This window comes from Gadus morhua, chromosome 4 (assembly GCF_902167405.1).
Source record: "Gadus morhua chromosome 4, gadMor3.0, whole genome shotgun sequence".
Lineage (NCBI taxonomy): Eukaryota > Metazoa > Chordata > Actinopteri > Gadiformes > Gadidae > Gadus > Gadus morhua.
Window position 1 is genome coordinate 40175163 of NC_044051.1, and position 20940 is coordinate 40196102.

At 47.4% G+C, this 20940-nt stretch overlaps 1 protein-coding gene across 1 annotated transcript in view; it reads left to right on the forward strand.

Annotated features, from left to right (window-relative positions):
- The window catches only part of LOC115541763 (NACHT, LRR and PYD domains-containing protein 3-like), a gene marked incomplete at its 3' end in the record, with an annotated part of 107741 nt that overhangs the window by 9969 nt on the left and 76832 nt on the right, over window positions 1–20940 (forward strand). The window contains exons 3-4 of the mRNA XM_030353606.1: window positions 5108–5281; window positions 6670–6961. Of these exons, the coding sequence (XP_030209466.1) occupies window positions 5108–5281; window positions 6670–6961 (466 nt within the window). The remainder of the gene's footprint in view (window positions 1–5107; window positions 5282–6669; window positions 6962–20940) is intronic.

The window sequence follows — 20940 nt, forward strand, 5'->3', positions numbered from 1 at the left end:
CTAGCCTGCCTATGATCCCCCAGTGGCTAAAACTTGCGTTTGGTGTAAAAAGAGCACTAGCTGTTCTGCTCGCCTTTGAAAAAACGAAGGCTCAAGCGCGCTGATATGGAATGTCTTTATTTAGGACGTCATAAAGCATCTAAGCTCCTCCCCTTACTCTGCATGGCCCGCCCAGAGACGTTGACCCGCCAATGAGACACGACAGTGCGAGCGCCACATGTGTGTCTGTGAATACACACACTGTAACGCAAGTGTTTCTTGTCGGTTCTTTGACGTCTTTTGTATTTCCACAACGAGACTGTCGTGGGGGTTATCTGAGCCATGGTTGAGAAGGAATTGGGGGAAAGGAACTTTGGCTTTGACTCGCTGAAGTACATGAACTGCGACATGCCGCCGGTTGCCACGAGGCACTAACGCCCGGCAGCGGGCAGCCGGCAGCAGGCAGCGTGCGGTTCAGTCTACTTCAGGTTGATGTGAAAGTGGAAGAACCAGAGATGTCGCAGAACCCGACAAAGTCGTTTGTGATTCATAATATCGTCTGGAAGCGCACACAGCTTTTGGCCGTGATAATATGTATTATCTGATATAGATATCTATGCTCAGGGCCACACCCCCACCCTCCTCCTTACATTTACATTTACATTTAGGGCATTTAGCAGACGCTTTTATCCAAAGCGACTTACATCAAGTACATTTGTCATAAGAAGTGCATCAATATATCGCTGTCGGTACAGAAAGGATGTTCATAGAACCAAGTGCAAGTACCACAATCGCTAGGTTAATCAATTCCCCGTATTACAGACATGATAGGGATCGAGCTGGGGTGTGTGGCTTTAGCAATGCTTGGAGGTAGGCAGGGGCAGTTCCATCGACTGCCTTGTATGCCAGTACCATCGTCTTAAATTTGATGCGAGCTACTACAGGGAGCCAGTGGAGGTCCCTGAAGACGGGGGTCACATGGGAGAACTTTGGTAGGTTGAACACGAGGCGCGCTGCCGCATTCTGGATGCGCTGCAAAGGTTTAATCGCAGAGGCAGGAAGTCCAGCCAGGAGTGAGTTGCAGTAGTCGAGGCGGGAGATGACCAGTGATTGGACTAGAAGCTGAGCTGCTTCCCTTGTGAGGAAGGGCCGGATTCTGCGGATGTTGTAAAGTGCAAATCTGCAGGATCGGGCGACCGTAGTGATGTTTGCAGTGCAGCATAACTGGTTGTCCAATACCACACCAAGGTTTCTGGCAGTTGGAGAGGGAGATACAGTAATGTTCTCGACGGTGACCAGTAAGTCCATGTGTGGGCAGTCTTTCCCTGGGATTAGGAGAAGCTCGGTTTTGTTGAGGTTAAGCCTCAGGTGATGGGCAGTTGTCCAGGTGCTGACATCCGCCAGACATTCCGATGTGCGTGTTGCAATCAGGGTTTTCTCAGATGAGGGGAAAGAGAGAAATAGCTGAGTGTCGTTAGCATAGCAGTGATAGGAAAAGCTGTGTGATGCAATTACCGAGCCCAGAGACCTGGTATAGAGGGAGAACAGAAGAGGCCCCAGTACAGAACCTTGAGGGACACCAGTTTCGAGCGTGCAAGGTTTGGACAAGGAGCCATTCCATGTCACTTGATAGGTGCGGTTCGTCAGGTAGGATGTGAACCAGGAAAGAGCAGATTCAGCGATTCCAAGTTCGGCAAGAGTGGCAAGAAGGATCTGGTGGTTCACTGTGTCAAATGCTGCTGACAGGTCGAGTAGAATGAGGACCGATGAGAGGGACGAGGCTCTGGCAGCACGGAGGGACTCAGTCACCGCGAGGAGAGCCGTCTCGGTGGACTGTGCTTTCTTGAAGCCTGACTGGTGAGGGTCAAGGAGGTTGTTAGATGAGAGATAGGAGGACAGTTGGTTAGCAACGGCACGTTCCAGTGTTTTAGACAGGAACGAAAGAAGAGATACCGGTCTGTAGTTCTGGATGTCGGTGGTATTAAGAGTTGGTTTTTTGAGGAGAGGCTTTATTCTGGCAGTCTTGAAAGACGCTGGAACAATGCCTGAAGTGAGGGAGGAATTTGACCCACCTCGCTCCTCCTCATTTGCATTATAGCTACAGACACCAAAACAGCGCATTTGGGGGAAGCTCAATGTGCGACTGGCTCGGAGTGGCTGTAACTCTGCACCACGGCTGAATTTCTGGAACATCTTTGAAAACTGTGTTCGTTGCCCACTAATACCTATATTAAAGCATCCATAAAATAGCATGTCATGGGACCTTTAAATACCGCTTTATTCAAATATCTAGCTATGAGTATAAATACGTTTTTATTGATAAGGATACATTAGATAAATATACGTTCATTATTAATTAAAGGTAACCCACTATTTTAACACATTTGGACTTTGTTCAGTACGTTTGCGTTGATAAATAGAATTCAGGGTCATCTTGGGGAAGGCTGAGGAGGATAGTACTTTATTCTCTCTTGAGATCGCCCAGCTAAATTATATTTAAACTAGGGCTGTCAAATTAACGCTTTAATTTAGATTATTTAATCACAGAAAAAAGAACGCGCTAAAAAAATTAACGCAGATTAATTGCGCTTCTATAGTGCCCTTTGACCCAGGGCGTCATTTGCGTTGAAACACAATGGAGGCAGACGAGAAGATGCTGCTCGGCCCCGTGAACGGACAATTCAAGTTAAAACAACTCCCAGACGGAACTGTAGATAGGAACACCGTTATCTGCAATCTCTGTAGTAAGGAATTTTCCTATAACGGGAGTTCATCATCCCTTAAATATCATCTCAACACAAAACATTTGGTAGCAAGCTCGCAGGTCCGAGCTGCCACAGCCCCTGAAGCTGGCGCTAGCAGCCAGCCGCGTCAAGCCACACTCGACTGATGCATTGAATCTGGAGTTAGATGGAAATGTAATTAAATTGATCTTAAAATGCACCGTATGTAACTGAAAGACTTTGAATCACTCATCTGCCATAATTTACTTGAATAAAATTATTTTGAAATACTTTCTCGGAAAAACATTTAAGTACGCGATTAATTAAGATTAATTAATCACAGAGCCTGTAAATAATTAGATAATTTTTTAGATAATCTACTTATTAGTTGTAACCAATAGCAGTGCCAAATAATTATGATTGCGTGAGCTACGGGGGGCTAGATTGTTTATAGCAGGGGACGATACATTTTGACGAAACTAACACTTCAATATGATTAAAAATCAACCATTCAAATCACACAACAAGCAGCAACGGTCATCATCCCTTACGCAAATGAAAAATGTGATTTCATAGTACATTTTTGTTCCATATAAATCAGTTCAATCTCTCCATATAATAATATCTATATATTATTGCGCCGATCACGGCCGTGGTCGCTTAGATCCGCAACGGATCCTGGGAGGGTTGGCGGCACCGAGGCGGTTGTGGTTGTGGGCGATAGGATGTGTGTTTCAGGTGTGTTTACCTAAAGTCTCTCAAGGTCGTGGGGCCGTATGGGCCACGAGAGTTACAAACTCTAACTTAGGCTTATGGCTGGTCGTTTCTGTGCTGCTCGCCACATTATTATTGAAAATATATTTTGACCATAAATATTTGTCATAACCAAATTGACAGGGAGTTGTTTGGAGGAGGCTCTGTCTTTTCAGGGGAAGCTTAAGCCCCCGCTAGCCCCCCCCCCTTGCGCCGCCGCTGGTTGTAACCCTAATATACAAAACATCTCTGTAGATGTACTATTACATGTATCACAATACAATACATAAAATACATAACACTAGAGTAAAAAGTCAAATTAATTTACAAAATGAGCCTCAAACACTACAAAGAAATCTTCAATATCATACATTTTACAGCCAATATTGAATAAACATAAGGATCTAATGTTTTGACTAGTATATATTAGTTAAATTAATAAAACATATCTTGTTAAAGATTTCAACATAAGTCCTGCATTCTGTTAAAAGTAAAAGACCTAAGTTGCTTCAGGGCGCACTAACACACGGCCATCTGTACTGTTCCAAAGTCCGTTTCACATCTGTACCGTGCTCCAGTACGATTCCCCCCCCCCCTCCCCTCTGTGCGCTGGCCTGTGCTCACACTAGGCAACCTCAACTGGGCCTGAGTATGGTTGGCACTTGTACATACGTCATCACGTCGTAATACGTCACCACCAAGCGTCCGCTGCTTAGTAGAGCAACACAGAGAACACAGTGGACACTTTACTGACTTTGTTGCTTATTTGGAGCCGTTCTACTCAGATACAGCCCTCTCTCACTGAGCGCTTTTACACTGCCAAATAGGCCGTTTTGTGTACGCCTTTTTCGCGGCACGGCCCGCGCGTTTAGACTCCCCGAGGTAAATTGCCGGCTGGAGCTAGAACTCTAATTACCCTCCCGGACCCTGCACACACTGGTGGTTTATTGGGTTTAATTCTGTTGTAAATGCGACGGCTCAACGGTTCCGGGGGGGGGGGGGGGGGCTTGGGTAGTGGTGTTGCTGCGCTGTCTCCACAGAGACAAGTCTCATAAGGAAATGTCCTTACGAGGCTTTTGTCGCCATAAAAAACCATTGGTCAGCAAAATAAAGAATATGTTGGCGCTTTTGCACTTCTAAATTGTTAGTCGCGTTTCTAGCCTATACTCAGATGTGAACTTATTCTTGCATGCGGGAGTCTTCATTCATAAAAAAAAAAAAAATTCGGGAGTATGCGAATTATCCTAAAGAGGTCTTGACTCTGCAGCCCCGCCTTCTCCAGTGAACAAAGAAAGCCTGCGCTGTGCCGAACGGGGTATTTTTGATCAAAAACTCAACTTCACTATCGCACATACGTGAACCGCTATCCGCCATTTTTTCCGGTAAATGGGAAAGAAGGGTCGCATGGACTATACATCATCAAGCTCAGGTTGCGTAGCATCTGTACCGTGGCCTGAGCACACCTCTCCCAAGTATGCTCAGGCCACAGAATTTAAGTGGACTTGAGTACGGTTGGCGTGCTCACACTAGCCAAACGATCTAGACTTGAGCACGGTACAGGTGTGAAACGGACTTGGGCACGGTATAGATGGCCTAGTGTGAGTGCGCCCTTAATAACAGTTCTTAACGTGTTTTGTTTATTGTGTGTTTAGGCTAAATGGCTGTCGTCTGTCAGAGAGATGCTGTAAAGCTTTTGCCTCAGTACTCAGCTCCAAGTCCTCTCGTCTGAGAGAGCTGGAACTGAGTACCAATGATCTGCAGGATTCAGGAGTGAAGCTGCTCTCTGCTGGACTGGGGAGTCCACACTGTACACTGGAAACTCTCAGGTTAGTTTCACTCAATGGTCAAACAGTTCCACCACAATTGCCACATCAGAGAACCAGTATTGATCTGCTGTGCCCCAGTATTGATCTGCTGTGTCCCAGTAAAATCTCACATCTGAGTTTTAACAAGATCCATATTTGGCAGTGGATTAATTTAGATTGATATTAACGGTAAAAACAATGGATTATTTTCTAATCCACAACGTCAAAGCAACACTGTTTAACCCAAAATACAAGCTGAGGCGGGCACCTTGCGGTCAGGGTCCGTACACTGCGGCGTGCACGGCAGTGTGCATGTCTTAGCCGGTGCACCGCGGCGCGCACGCAGCAATCCGTTGATCCTGGTTAATTTAATAGTCTCATAGATAATTGCTGCTTGTGAAAACGATTGTTGCCATGTATTCTTTTATTTTACATTTCCCACCCATGGACATTCTGTAAATAAAATAAACATTGCCCGGATGTACACACAGCGTTGTTTAGGTTTTTTTAGTCGGAGAAGCTACGTAGGCAGTGTATACCGTTACCAACCCCCGTTTTGAGTCACTGGATCCACCCCCCCTCTGCGCTCCGGGACCTCCCACTTTACAAATTAACGTAAGCACTGATAGGGGGTCTGTTTCTGTTTTTACCACCAGCGCCGTGACATCTCTTTCCTCACCAACCAACTCTTCATCCTCCTCCTCCTCCTCAATCAAATACCTACTTATAATAACCGGCTTCAGATTGGATAATATAATCCAATTAGGATTAATCTTCTTCTCTGGGTCATCCTGAATAGTGCATTTCTTTACATGCTCTTGAATAGTGCTGCGGTGACATTTAAATGAAACTTTGCACAAAGTACAAACCAGTGTTTTAGCTTTCTGATTAAAGCAGAGTGTCTTCAGGGGAACTTAAGTGGGTCGTGTTTCCCAATAGAGCGATCAAGCTGGTGCTGCAATACAACCGCTATTTAACCCAGCACTAAACTAAACCTTGGCAGTCTGCGTGCATTGCAGCGCCATTACCACTCATCTTATCGAACACAAGACCTCAATCTCACTGTATTTGTGTTGCCATGACAGTAAAAGGTGTACCTTGGATTCAGTTTGTTAATGATGGTATAAGGTGTTTGTTTTATAGATTCCTATTCTATTCATAATCATGTAGTCAGACAGTAAGGTGGACTTTAGAGTAAAGTTTAATATTTTTTTCTTCTTAGAACTGAGTATTTTTATGGACATTTTCCGGAGTTTGCTGAATCTTTAGTTATCTGAATTCTATATTAGTCATATTTTAAAAATCTACTGTATTGACATTTAGGTAAACTAATAAAACATTTCTAATAACAAATTTCAAATGCAAAATGAATCACAGTTCCTAACGTGTTCTGTTTATTGTGTGTGCAGCCTCAATGGCTGTCATCTGTCAGAGAGATGCTGTGAAGCTCTGGCCTCAGTTCTCAGCTCCAAGTCCTCTAGTCTGAAAAAGCTGGACCTGAGTACCAATGATCTGAAGGATTCAGGAGTGAAGCTGCTCTCTGCTGGACTGGGGAGTCCACACTGTACACTGGAAACTCTCAGGTCAGTTGTCAGCCTCTTCTTCAAACTGGTTATTCTAGCTTCCAGTAAGTGCTGCTCCTGCCTCATTTCTGTTGCTCTTTTCTCTGCTGACAAAACCCTCCCTGGTTCTACACAATGTTAGAACCTGTGAAGAAACGGTCTTAGCGTACCAAACACAGCAGACTTCTCCTGACTCTAACCAAACAATATCTCATTGAGTTGTAGCTATTGAGAAAGGAGCATTTGTTTAAGATCCTGTCACATCCAAGTGAAGGCAGTTCTGCTGTCTGTGATGTCATCTCCCCACTTCCTCTTCCTGTTCTCAGACTCTCAGGGTGACACAGCTTTGTCTCCATGAAGTATCAATAAAGCTTTTACTTGTCTTCAATGTTGAATGAATACACTTTATAAATGTGGTTACTTTAGTAGAAACTGCTCTCAACCAGATACAATAAATTGTGTGTGTGTGTGTGTGTGTGTGTGTGTGTGTGTGTGTGTGTGTGTGTGTGTGTGTGTGTGTGTGTGTGTGTGTGTGTGTGTGTGTGTGGTGTAGCTTGTCTGGCTGCCTGGTCACACAGGAAGGCTGTGCTTCTCTGGCCTCAGCTCTGAGCTCCAACCCCTCCCATCTGAGAGTGCTGGACTTGAGCTACAATCACCCAGGAGACTCTGGAGCTGCGCTGCTCTCTGCTGGACTGGAGGATCCACGCTGGAGACTGGACACTCTCAGGTATGGAGAGGACAGCTCACCACTGAGGGACAAAGTCTCCTACATGATTCAAGCTGCTGCTAGATGAAGTGGTTTGAAGAGGCAGCTGTCACTCATGTTGTGTAGAACGTGATGAGACGGCAGATGATGAAGGTGAATGTTTCAACATGCTGCTCTCACTTTGTTTCCCCCCCAGTGTGGAGCACGGTGGAGTGTTGAGGCTGAAACCAGCTCTGAAGAAGTGTAAGTGTCTGTTTGATTCATCACATCACAGACTCACTATTGAGATGGAAAGTCCATCCACACAGCAGGAAGTGAGGTCACATCCTACTGGGAATGAAGATGATGGCTGACATCATGTATCTAACGTATATTAATACTGTCGACCATCACAGTCACCGGGCTGAGGGGGGAGGAGTGTGGGGGTGGGGGGGTGAAGGGGCCGAGGGGGGGTGACCGGGTTAGGGGCCGGTGAGGGGGAGGTGAAGGGGTGAGAGAGAGGGGGCTGAGGGGGAGGACTAGGGGGGAGGGGGAGGGGGGATGACCGGGCTGAGGGGGGGCTGAGGGGGAGGGGGGTGACCGGGCTGATGGGGGGGTGAGGGGGAGGGGGGTGACGGGGCTGATGGGGAGGACTAGGGGTGAGGGAGAGGGGGGGTGACGGGGCTGAGGGGGAGGACTAGGGGTGAGGGGGAGGGGGGGTGACGGGGCTGAGGGGGGGCTGAGGGTGAGGACTAGGGGTGATGGGGAGGGGGGGTGAAGGGGCTGAGGGGGAGGGGGGGGACCGGGCTGAGGGGGAGGACTAGGGGTGAGGAGGAGGGGGGAGGGGGGTGACCGGCTGAGGGGGGGCTGAGGGTGAGGACTAGGGGTGAGGGGGAGGGGGGGTGAACGGGCTGAGGGGGGGATGAGGGTGAGGGGGAGGGGGGTGAAGGGGCTGAGGGATGAGGGGGAGGGTTGTGACCGGGCAGTGAGGGGAAGGGGAAGGGGGGGTGACGGGGCTGAGGGGGGGATGAGAGGGAGGGGGCTGAGGGGGGGATGAGAGGGAGGGGGATGAGGGGGGTTGGTGAGGGGGAGGGGGCTGAGGGGGAGGGGGCTGAAGAAGAAGAGAGAGCGATCACAAAAAGAAAGAGAATAAAAAGAAGAAGAGCAGCCTGGATCCAAGGAGAGATGTTTGTTGTTGATGTTTTCATAATATTGTTGTTGATGTTTTCATAACGTTATTGTTGAGGTGTGTGTATCTATGTATGTGTACATATGTATATGTATGTATGTGTTCATATCTATGTATATGTACACAGAGCGCAGGAGAACAGTACTAGTGATGATGATGATGAGGATGAAGAGCGGTTCAGCAGCTCATCATGTCTGGTTCTCCCTCAGATGCCTGTGACCTCACACTGGACCCCAACACGGCCTACAGACGACTCTCTCTGTCTGAGGACAACAGGAAGGTGACGTGGGTTGGAGAGGACCAGTCGTATCCGGATCACCCAGATAGATTTGACTCCTGGCGCCAGGTGTTGGGTAGAGAGGCTCTGACTGGCCGCTGTTACTGGGAGGTAGAGTGGGAAGGACGGGTTGTTATAGGAGTGACATACAGAGGAATCACAAGGAGAGGAGGGTTTGATGACAGCGGGCTTGGAGCGAACAACAAGTCCTGGGTTCTTTATTGTTATGATGGTCGTTACGCTGCCCGGTACAACGGTACAGTGACAGCCCCCCCTCTCCCCCCCGCTGGCTCCACCAGAGTAGGAGTGTATCTGGACCGGCCTGCTGGCTCTCTGTCCTTCTACAGAGTGTCCCCAGGTGGAGGAGGGTCCTCAGACACACTGACACACCTCCACACCTTCTGGTCCTCCTTCACCCAGGAGGACCTCCTCCCGGGGGTGTTGGTGGGGGTGGGGGGGGCCGTCGTCTCCTCAGCCTCTCTGTGTCGGTTATAGACACAGAGAGGGGCACCCTCCTCCCGGGGGTAGGGGTAGGGGTTAGGTTTGGTAGATAGTAGTAGTAGTAGTTAGTAGCAGATATGAGGGGGGTAGACTGGGGGGGGTCAGCCGCTCTGTGTCGGTTGTAGAAAAGAAAAAAGGGACCTCCTCGTCGGACTGAGCGGGGCCCCTGCGCGCACACACACACACACACACACACACACACACACACACACACACACACACACACACACACACACACACACTGACTAACGCACACGCATACACACACACACACACACACACACACACACACACACACACTGACTAACACACACGCATACACACACACACACACACACACACACACACACACACACACACACACTGACTAACACACACACACACACACACACACACACACACACACACACACACACACACACACACACACACACACACACACACACACACACACACACACACACACACACACAGCTGAGGCCTCCCCCCCCCCAGAGCCCAGGGAGGATGTCCTGTGTGTCTATAACTTACCTGTACCTTACCTTACGGAGCAGGACCTCCTCCCTGGGGGGGGCCTCAGCTGTGTGTGTGTGTGTGTGTGTGTGTGTGTGCGTGTGCGTGTGTGTGTGTGTGTTAGTCAGTGTGTGTGTGTGTGTGTGCGTGCGTGCGTTATTCGATTGCCTGGTAACCATGGTTACTAATATTCATACTGGTTTCAATAATACATTTGATGGTATTTCCCATCTTTGCTGAGCAGAGAGTTTTGTTCTAAAGTTCAGTGATTGAAACAAATAAAAGCCCGGGCTATGGAAGTGTTCCGGTACCCCTGTCATGCACCTACCCGATGTCAAGTGGACCGGGTTGAATTCACTGCGGGTCTCTCTTCTTATATCCATCTCACCAAAGATATTTTATTACTGTCCTTCTCAGCACTCTCTGATCTCACTAAAAGGCTGGCAGCACAACACAGCAATAACGACGAGATGAGCTGTGCGTAGAGAAGAAAGAATACCGACGTTGTATTTGCAACATTTGGCAAAAAATGATTCTAAATCTGCCCATATATGGACACGCCAGAATTGTTGCATCTATTGCTGCTGGTAATTTAATCACAAAGAAGTATACTCTACAGGGCTATTTTCATCATTATTATTATTATTTTTATTTTTTTTGACAGCACAGCGATCCGGGGCTATTTCCAAAAGATCCCGGGCTATAGCCTCGAATGCTGTAGCCTCAAATGGGTTCTTCAATCAGATTGGTAGTCAAACTGGAGATTAGTTTTTCCCCCCTTTTTGGGGATAATGTTCCCCGTTTTGATCTCGGACGTTTGGTTCACTTTTTTATTCACACCTTCTGAGGACCCCCACCGTAGGAGGGTGGGGGTCCTCAGCGTCTCTGTGTAAATTATTTTCTCGCTATCTCTCGCTCTGAGTCTGATGACACACGTGAACACAAACATGCATGTGAACACAGTAACACACACACGCGTATATTACCACGCACACACATGCAAGCGCACACACGCATATATGAATTAACATAAAGACACACACATATAAACATACGCGCATGCACAGACGCATATATAAACACACATACACAAACAAGTATATGGGAACACAAACACGCACGCACACAAACACGTGTATGTGAACACAAACAAACACGTATATATGAACACACACACACATGCGTACATATGAAAATGCGCCACGTGAACACCCACACCATATTATAAACACTCAAATATACACGCAGACACACACATGCAAACGCGCGCACACATGCATATATAAATGTGTGTGAGCCCGCATGCACACGCCGCACGCGCATCTATGAACACACACTTACTCAGACATGAACACAGACACGCACGGACTACACACACACATGTATATACAAACACACACACATGCACACTGGGTTTTGGTGATTTAAATTAATGTACTCAACTGTAATCCAAATTTTTAAAATCTTCCATCAGGTTAATTTAGGAGGTTTTACCAAGACTATATTTCTAATATCAAATGTGTTTTAATTATTGATTGATGGTAAATTGTAACATTTTTATGCTACAATATTGTGTCTATTTTCAGACGTTAACAGTTTCATACTGCGGGGCTCTGATATCAGTTTATATTTTGATAAGCCTCACATGATGTAAAGCAGATTTTATATTATATTCATAATGCTAGCGGTCTATGGGAAAAGCTAGATCTTGTTGTGATCACTTTAAACTGAGTATTGATTCGATGTGTTCTGTGGGGAACAACACAGAACACATGTTCAGTTATTAAAGATACGTGCACACCTGTTTATGATTAGTAATTTTCTGCTGCTTCTATTGATTGAGTCCTCATGTTTATTGTGTTCATGTAAGGGACTGTTCCTCTATTGTTTGAGTCCTTGTGTTTATTGTGTTCATGTAAGGGACTGTTCTTCTATTGTTTGAGTCCTTGGGTTTGTTGTGTTCATGTAAGGGACTGTTCTTCTATTGTTTGAGTCCTTGTGTTTATTGTGTTCATGTAAGGGACTGTTCTTCTATTGTTTGAGTCCTTGTGTTTATTGTGTTCATGTAACGGTCTGTTTTTCAGTATGGTTAATAAAGCATAATGGTGATAATCAACTCAGTGGATCCTCTGAATGTTCTCTTGTGTTCAGCAGAGGATCAGTTTACACTTTAAGGTCGGGGGTTCACTGAATAAAAAGCACAACAGGGGCTTCGTCTACACAACATTAATAACCAGGACACCAGCAAGTGCAAATCCACCTCAGACTCATACGCCCGATGAGGGACGGAGTATGGAGAGAGTTCTAGACGCGAGCCGACAGGAAACAGCCCAGCTACTGGCGTCTCTCCAGAGACGAGCCTTGCAGGCTGGTTGATGCACCACCTCCCCGTCTAACAGGACCCTGAGCCTCCATGTTGAAACACACAGAGGTGTGTGTTTGAGGCGCTGAGCTGCAGAGGAGGAACCTCTCCTTCTCTGGGTGCGTTGGAGGGGGCAGCAGGATGGACACGTCTGATAAATGAGTCGATAGTAAGATAAGAGGCCGTTTATCAAAGCCACGCTTCAGTCCTGTTATTGCGTGGGGAGCCACTAGGGGGCGGTGAATCCACCTCGGTGGGGTTCACCTTCTGACCAACAGGACCAGGGGGAAGGAGTCTGTGTGTGAAGTGGCAACCTATTTGCAACCCTTGCAGGACGTTTCACTCCTCGTGTTTTCCGTAAGGCAATAAGCGCCAAAAAAGTAATCCAAGAAGGAAACGAGGCAGATGGAAAAGGAAGAATGCAGCGATTTATTCTCAGAACAGAGTGAACAAACATTGAACAAATAATAAACGTTTCCAAGTAAAATCCTGGGTCACCTCACAGTAATTGAGAGGAAGAAATCACTTTTTTATGCTTAAATGACGGTTATCTGCGGTCAGAAAGCCGTTGCTCCCGTCACGCTCTGAGAACTCAATTAACTCAACAGAGATGGCTGAGTCAGGGCTAATTTACTGCAGTTTACTACAATAAGCTATGCTTTACGGCAGTATATGTGGTAGAAGGACAGAATTATTGTGAAATAAAACGTAATCTATTGAATAGACATAATTAAGATATAGCAAAATATCAGATAATTATTAATGAATAAGCTTAATTATTATGAATTAAAGAAAAATCGAAGTTAACAAATTGGGCATAAAATGCGAACATAAGCCTCATCGACTCCATGGCTCTAATAGTGTGTGTGTGGTGGAGGTGGTTGGAATGGTTGAAGAGCCTTTGGTGCTCAACGCACGCACGCACACACACACACACACACACACACACACACACACACACACACACACACACACACACACACACACACACTGTGTGTTTGTGTTTGTTCTCCTGGCGTGGGGTTTCACCCGGTGTGGGTGTGTGTTCACCCTGGCATGGGGTTCTACACGTGTGTGTGTGGGGGGGTCCCACCTGGCATCGGGTTGTATGTTTGTGGGGTTCCACCTGGCGTGTGTGTGTGTGTGTGTGTGTGTGTGTGTGTGTGTGTGTGTGTGTGTAGGTGTGTGTGTGTGTGTGTGGGGGGGGGGGGGGGTTCTTGCCTGCTTTGATGGGTATCGTGTACTTGAGGGTCCTCAGCGTCTCTGTGTAAATTATAGTCTCGCTCTCTCTCGCTCTGAGTCTGATGACACACGTGAACACAAACATGCATGTGAACACAGTAACACACACACGCGTATATTACCCCGCACACACATGCAAGCGCACACACGCATATATGAATTAACATAAAGACACATATAAACAAACGCGCATGCACAGACGCATATATAAACACACATACACAAACACGTATATAGGAACACAAACACGCACGCACACAAACACGTGTATGGGAACACAAACAAAGAATGAACAATGAACACACACACACATGCGTACATATGAAAATGCGCCACGTGAACACCCACACCATATTATAAACACTCAAATATACACGCAGACACACACATGCAAACGCGCGCACACATGCATATATAAATGTGTGTGCGCCCGCATGCACACGCCGCACGCGCATCTATGAACACACACTTACTCAAGTTATGAACATACACACTCAGACATGAACACAGACACGCACGGACTACACACACACATGTATATACAAACACACACACATACACACTGGGTTTTGGTGATTTAAATTCATGTACTCAACTGTAATCCAAATGCTACATTTTCTTGGGCTTCTTAAAGTTGATGTTGAGATTTTTAAAATCTTCCATCAGGTTAATTTAGCAGGTTTTACCAAGACTATATTTCTAATGTCAAATGTGTTTTAATTATTAATTGATGGTAAATTGTAACATTTTTATGCAACAATATTGTCTCTATTTTCAGACGTTAACAGTTTCATACTGCGGGGCTCTGATATCAGTTTATATTTTGATAAGCCTCACATGATGTAAAGCAGATTTTATATTATATTCATAATGCTAGCGGTCTATGGGAAAAGCTATAGATCTTGTTGTGATCACTTTAAACTGACTATTGATTCGATGTGTTCTGTGGGGAACAACACAGAACACATGTTCAGTTATTAAAGATACGTGCACACCTGTTTATGATTAGTAATTTCTGCTGCTTCTATTGATTGAGTCCTCATGTTTATTGTGTTCATGTAAGGGACTGTTCTTCTATTGTTTGAGTCCTTGTGTTTATTGTGTTCATGTAAGGGACTGTTCTTCTATTGTTTGAGTCCAGGGGTTTATTGTGTTCATATAAGGGACTGTTGTGTTCATATAAGGGACTATTGTTTGAGTCCTTGTGTTTATTGTGTTCATGTAAGGGACTGTTCTTCTATTGATTGAGTCCTTGTGTTTATTGTGTTCATATAAGGGACTGTTCTTCTATTGTTTGAGTCCTTGTGTTTATTGTGTTCATGTAACGGTCTGTTTTTCAGTATGGTTAATAAAGCATAATGGTGATAATCAACTCAGTGGATCCACTGAATGTTCTCTTGTGTTCAGCAGAGGATCAGTTTACACTTTAAGGTCGGGGTTCACTGAATAAAAAGAACAACAGAGGCTTCGTCTACACAACATTAATAATCAGGATACCAGCAAGTGCATTTCCACCTCAGACTCATACGCCCGATGAGGGACGGAGTATGGAGAGAGTTCTAGACGCGAGCCGACAGGAAACAGCCCAGCTACTGGCGTCTCTCCAGAGACGAGCCTTGCAGGCTGGTTGATGCACCACCTCCCCGTCTTACAGGACCCTGAGCCTCCATGTTGAAACACCCAGAGGTGTGTGTTTGAGGCGCTGAGCTGCAGAGGAGGAACCTCTCCTTCTCTGGGTGCGTGGGATGGGGCAGTAGGATGGACACGTCTGATATATGAGTCGATAGTAAGATAAGAGGCCGTTTATCAAAGCCACGCTTCAGTCCTGTTATTGCGTGGGGAGCCACTAGGGGGCGGTGAATCCACCTCGGTGGGGTTCACCTTCTGACCAACAGGACCAGGGGGAAGGAGTCTGTGTGTGTGAAGCGGCAACCTTTTCAACCCTTGCAGGACGTTTCAGTCCCCGTGTTTTCCGTAAGGCAATAAGCGCCAAAAAAGTAATCTAAGAAGGAAACGAGGCAGATGGAAAAGGAAGAATGCAGCGATTTATTCTCAGAACAGAGTGAACAAACAGTGAACAAATAATAAACGTTTCCAAGTAAAATCCTGGGTCACCTCACAGTAATTGAGAGGAAGAAATTCCTTTTTTATGCTTAAATGACGGTTATCTGCGGTCAGAAAGCCGTTGCTCCCGTCACGCTCTGAGAACTCAATTAACTCAACAGAGATGGCTGAGTCAGGGCTAATTTACTGCAGTTTACTACAATAAGCTATGCTTTACGGCAGTATATGTGGTAGAAGGACAGAATTATTGTGAAATAAAACGTAATCTATTGAATAGACATAATTAAGATATAGCAAAATATCAGATAATTATTAATGAATAAGCTTAATTATTATGAATTAAAGAAAAATCGAAGTTAACAAATTGGGCATAAAATGCGAACATAAGCCTCATCGACTCCATGGCTCTAATAGTGTGTGTGTGGTGGAGGTGGTTGGAATGGTTGAAGAGCCTTTGGTGCTCAACGCACGCACGCACACACACACACACACACACACACACACACACACACACACACACACACACACACACACACACACACTGTGTGTTTGTGTTTGTTCTCCTGGCGTGGGGTTTCACCCGGTGTGGGTGTGTGTTCACCCTGGCATGGGGTTCTACACGTGTGTGTGTGGGGGGGTCCCACCTGGCATCGGGTTGTATGTTTGTGGGGTTCCACCTGGCGTGTGTGTGTGTGTGTGTGTGTGTGTGTGTGTGTGTGTGTAGGTGTGTGTGTGTGTGTGGGGGGGGGGGTCTTGCCTGCTTCGATGGGTATCGTGTACTTGAGGGTCAGTGGGATCCATAAAGAGAGTCTGAAGTTGGAAAATGACCTGAATGGATCTTCAAGACGACCTTCAGAGCTGTAGGGGGGCTGCTCTTCCTGTATCTGGTCCCTCCCTCAGGTCCAGGCCTCCTCTGGCTGAACTCTACCGTTGGGTACCGGGCTAGGTGAACCTGGGAGAAGGGTTCCCTTACATCAGAACCAATCTGGGATCCGTCCCAGCTAGGGCTCTCTCCAAGCTGGAGTTGTGCTTTTCTTCAGCGGAGGACGTAAGGAAACCTTCACTTGGCGCTTTGGAGATGCGTGGAGAGGAGCGTTGCAGCGTGTCCCATGGTTCTCTGATGAAGAACTTAGTCGTGTTCTACTGGCTTAGAGGAAGGACACACACATCTTCCTCTTGGCCCTTTTCCTTCAGATTCCTGTCGCCATCTTGAAGGATTTTCCAGCTCATGTAGCTGACGTCACAACAGATTCTCAAACCCCTGGTTTCTCCTGAGGGGCGTGTCTGCAGACCTGTAGACTTCAGACACTGCTCTGTGTCCCAGCATGCATCTGCTCACTCACACATCCATCAGCAGGCCAACGCTCTAGCGATGGAGATGCAGATTCAGGAGTTCAGGCATTGGGGTTCATTGAATCAGCAGTCCTCTCTCCATAACGCCCGCTCCTCTCTTCCTCCACTGGAGCTGTAGATGTGTTGGTAGACATGAGGGTTATTGGTGATGATGTCAGGGGGATGTTGCGGGGTCATGGTCGGCTCTCTGAGCTCGACCCTTAGATTGGATCTGTATGGTTTGTACCCTGAATTCTCTGCATAATTCAGCTTATTGTAAAATGTAGTCGCCGGTTTGCACTGAAGGATTCCATTGTTGTTAGGGTTTGAGGTTTAAGGTCGTTGTGGGACCTACATGGTAGTTCTGCTCTTCGTACGGTTTGGAGTGTTTTAACTTGTACACACTGGGTGCACAGCAATAGAGGTAGACTGAATAGTAGTGATGACCAACAGCAACAAACAGGTCTCCTCAAGGTCAGTCTGCTGGCTGTGTTTTGATGAAGACCACCGCTGGACTTCAGGATCTTCCTCCGCTCAGCTCCAGGTGAGGCGCTGGTCATTCTTTTCTTTGGTTGGTCCCGGCTGGAAGGTTTGGGCTCCAGTCGGACGGTTTGTGCTTCCCGCCGTGGAAGGCTCTGAGTGGGGTCCCTTCATTTAGCCTCAAAGCAGTTAGCACTGAACGTTGTAGTCTGGAGAACCATGAGGACACACCAGGCAGGAGGTTAACCCTAACCCTAACCAACACCACCCTAACCACCACCCTAACTATCACCACCCTAACCAACACCCTAACCACCACCACCCTAACCACCACCACCCTAACCACCACCCTAACCACCACCCTAACCAACACCACCCTAACCACCACCACCCTAACCACCACCCTAACCACCACCACCCTAACTACCACCCTAACCACCACCCTAACCAACAACCTAACCAACACCACCCTAACCACCACCACCCTAACCAACACCACCCTAACCACCACCACCCTAACCACCACCACCCTAACTACCACCCTAACCAACACCACCCTAACCACCACCACCCTAACTACCACCCTAACCAACATCACCCTAACCACCACCCTAACCAACACCACCCTAACCAACCCCCTAACCAACACCACCCTAACCAACACCCTAACCACCACCCTAACCACCACCACCCTAACCACCACCCTAACCAACACCACCCTAATCACCACCACCCTAACCAACACCACCCTAACCACCACCACCCTAAACACCACCCTAACCACCACCACCCTAACCACCACCACCCTAACCACCACCACCCTAACCACCACCACTCTAACCACCACCACCCTAATCACCACCCTAACCACCACCACCCTAACCACCACCCTAACCACCACCACCTTAACAACCACCCTAACCAACACCACCCTAACCACCACCCTAACCAACACCACTCTAACCACCACCACCCTAACCACCACCACCCTAACCAACACCTCCCTAACCACCACCACCCTAACCACCATCACCCTAACCACCACCACCCTAACCAACACCACCCTAACCACCACCACCCTAACCAACACCCTAACCACCACCCTAACTACCACCCTAACCAACACCACCCTAACCAACACCACCCTAACCACCACCCTAACCACCACCAACACCCTAAGCACCACCCTAACCACCACCACCCTAAAGAGAGCCCGCTGTAGCCTACCTCACTATGAGCCTACACATAGTCCCCCTAAAGAGAGCCCGCTGTAGCCTACCTCACTGTGAGCCTACACATAGTCCCCCTAAAGAGAGCCTGCTGTAGCCTACCTCACTATGAGCCTAAACATAGTCCCCCTAAAGAGAGGCTGCTGTAGCCTACCTCACTGTGAGCCTACACATGGTCCCCCTAAAGAGAGCCTGCTGTAGCCTACCTCACTGTGAGCCTACACATGGTCCCCCTAAAGAGAGCCTGCTGTAGCCTACCTCACTGTGAGCCTACACATAGTCCCCTTAAAGAGAGCCTGCTGTAGCCTACCTCACTGTGAGCCTACACATAGTCCCCCTAAAGAGAGCCCGCTGTAGCCTACCTCACTGTGAGCCTACACATAGTCCCCCTAAAGAGAGCCCGCTGTAGCCTACCTCACTGTGAGCCTACACATAGTCCCCCTAAAGAGAGCCCGCTGTAGCCTTCCTCACTAAGAGCCTACACATAGTCCCCCTAAAGAGAGCCTGCTGTAGCCTACCTCACTGTGAGCCTACACATAGTCCCCCTAAAGAGAGCCTGCTGTAGCCTACCTCACTGTGAGCCTACACATAGTCCCCCTAAAGAGAGCCTGCTGTAGCCTACCTCACTATGAGCCTACACATAGTCCCCCTAAAGAGAGCCTGCTATAGCCTACCTCACTGTGAGCCTACACATAGTCCTCCTAAAGAGAGCCTGCTGTAGCCTACCTCACTATGAGTCTACACATAGTCCCCCTAAAGAGAGCCCGCTGTAGCCTACCTCACTATGAGCCTACACATAGTCCCCCTAAAGAGAGCCCGCTGTAGCCTACCTCACTATGAGCCTACACATAGTCCCCCTAAAGAGAGCCCGCTGTAGCCTACCCCCCGGTCTAGACGCTCTCATTAAACATTGATGGAAGAGGAAACAACCGGAGCCGTCCAGTCACTGGCCGCTGCTGGCGTGCTCCCGGGGGGCGTCCGGGCTCCCAGTGGGGGGCTCCGGGTCCATCCGGGGGCCGCACAGCCCCTGGCCCTGCACCGGCTGCTCCAGCGGTAGCTCCGAGTCGGGTTACGGGTAGCATCGTAGACTGCCGGAGTATGGCGACACATTAGTGCCATAATTCACTAATGTGATAAAAGATGCATTCGGGCGTATTATATTATTCCACACGCGTAGATATTAACTGCGAGCGCGCAAATGATCTCTGCGCGCGCAAAACAGCCTCTCGCGCGCGCAAATTACCTCAGCGCGTGCAAAACAGCCTCTCGCGCACGCAAATTACCTCAGTGCGTGTAAAACAGCCTATGATTGGCCGTTTCTGATGCGCGAAATTTGATTGACAGCCCTCCTCAGCCCTCCTCTCATTCAATTCTGAATTGTACAGTAAATGGCTGAAACGATAGTTACTTATTGTAACTCTAGATTCTATGAGTATAGGCGCAGCCTTTTAAGGCTATCGCTATTGCGTGAACCGGCGGCAGGCAGCATGTCGCAGTTCATGTACTTCGATGTCGTTCTGCCATTGCATTCAAAATTCCGTAACTAGCCTGTTACTACGCACTTAGCAACTACCGTACACGTATTAGCATTTAGCACTAGCTCAATCACGACTCCTTCAGAATTTCTGTGGGCGGTTCCGAACCAACCAAGTGGGCAGGGCCATGAATAATAATTTGACAACGCTACGTAGCAGTGTCACCTTATCCAGATCGGCTCATTTCTTCTGCCTTTTTCCTTTCATTGGCTATTGCATACAGCAGACAGACTGCATAGATTTCAAACTTACCACAGGTCACAAACTTATTCTGACCTATGTTATTTAACAAACAATAGGAAAAATGTGATTTTAATGGCATGGGCTCTTTAAACCACAAGCAGACCGATCATCAGCAATAGCCCATCGATACATCATAGAACCATTCCCTACTGGGGGAGACCCTGGTTTCAGGCCGGGTAACCACAGCTTAAAACCCATCACAGAGAACCATTAGGTCCCATCTCAACCAGGCCTAGTACCAATAAAAACTGTCTTTTTTTTTACTTTCAGGAAAAATAAGCGCCGATATCCAGTTGGGTGAACTACAAATGTCCCCGCTCTTCATTTCATACATTGTTATTTAACAAACAATAGGAAAAATGTGATTTTAATGGCATGGGCTCTTTAAACCACAAGCAGACCGATCATCAGCAATAGCCCATCGATACATCATAGAACCAGTCCCTACTGGGGGAGACCCTGGTTT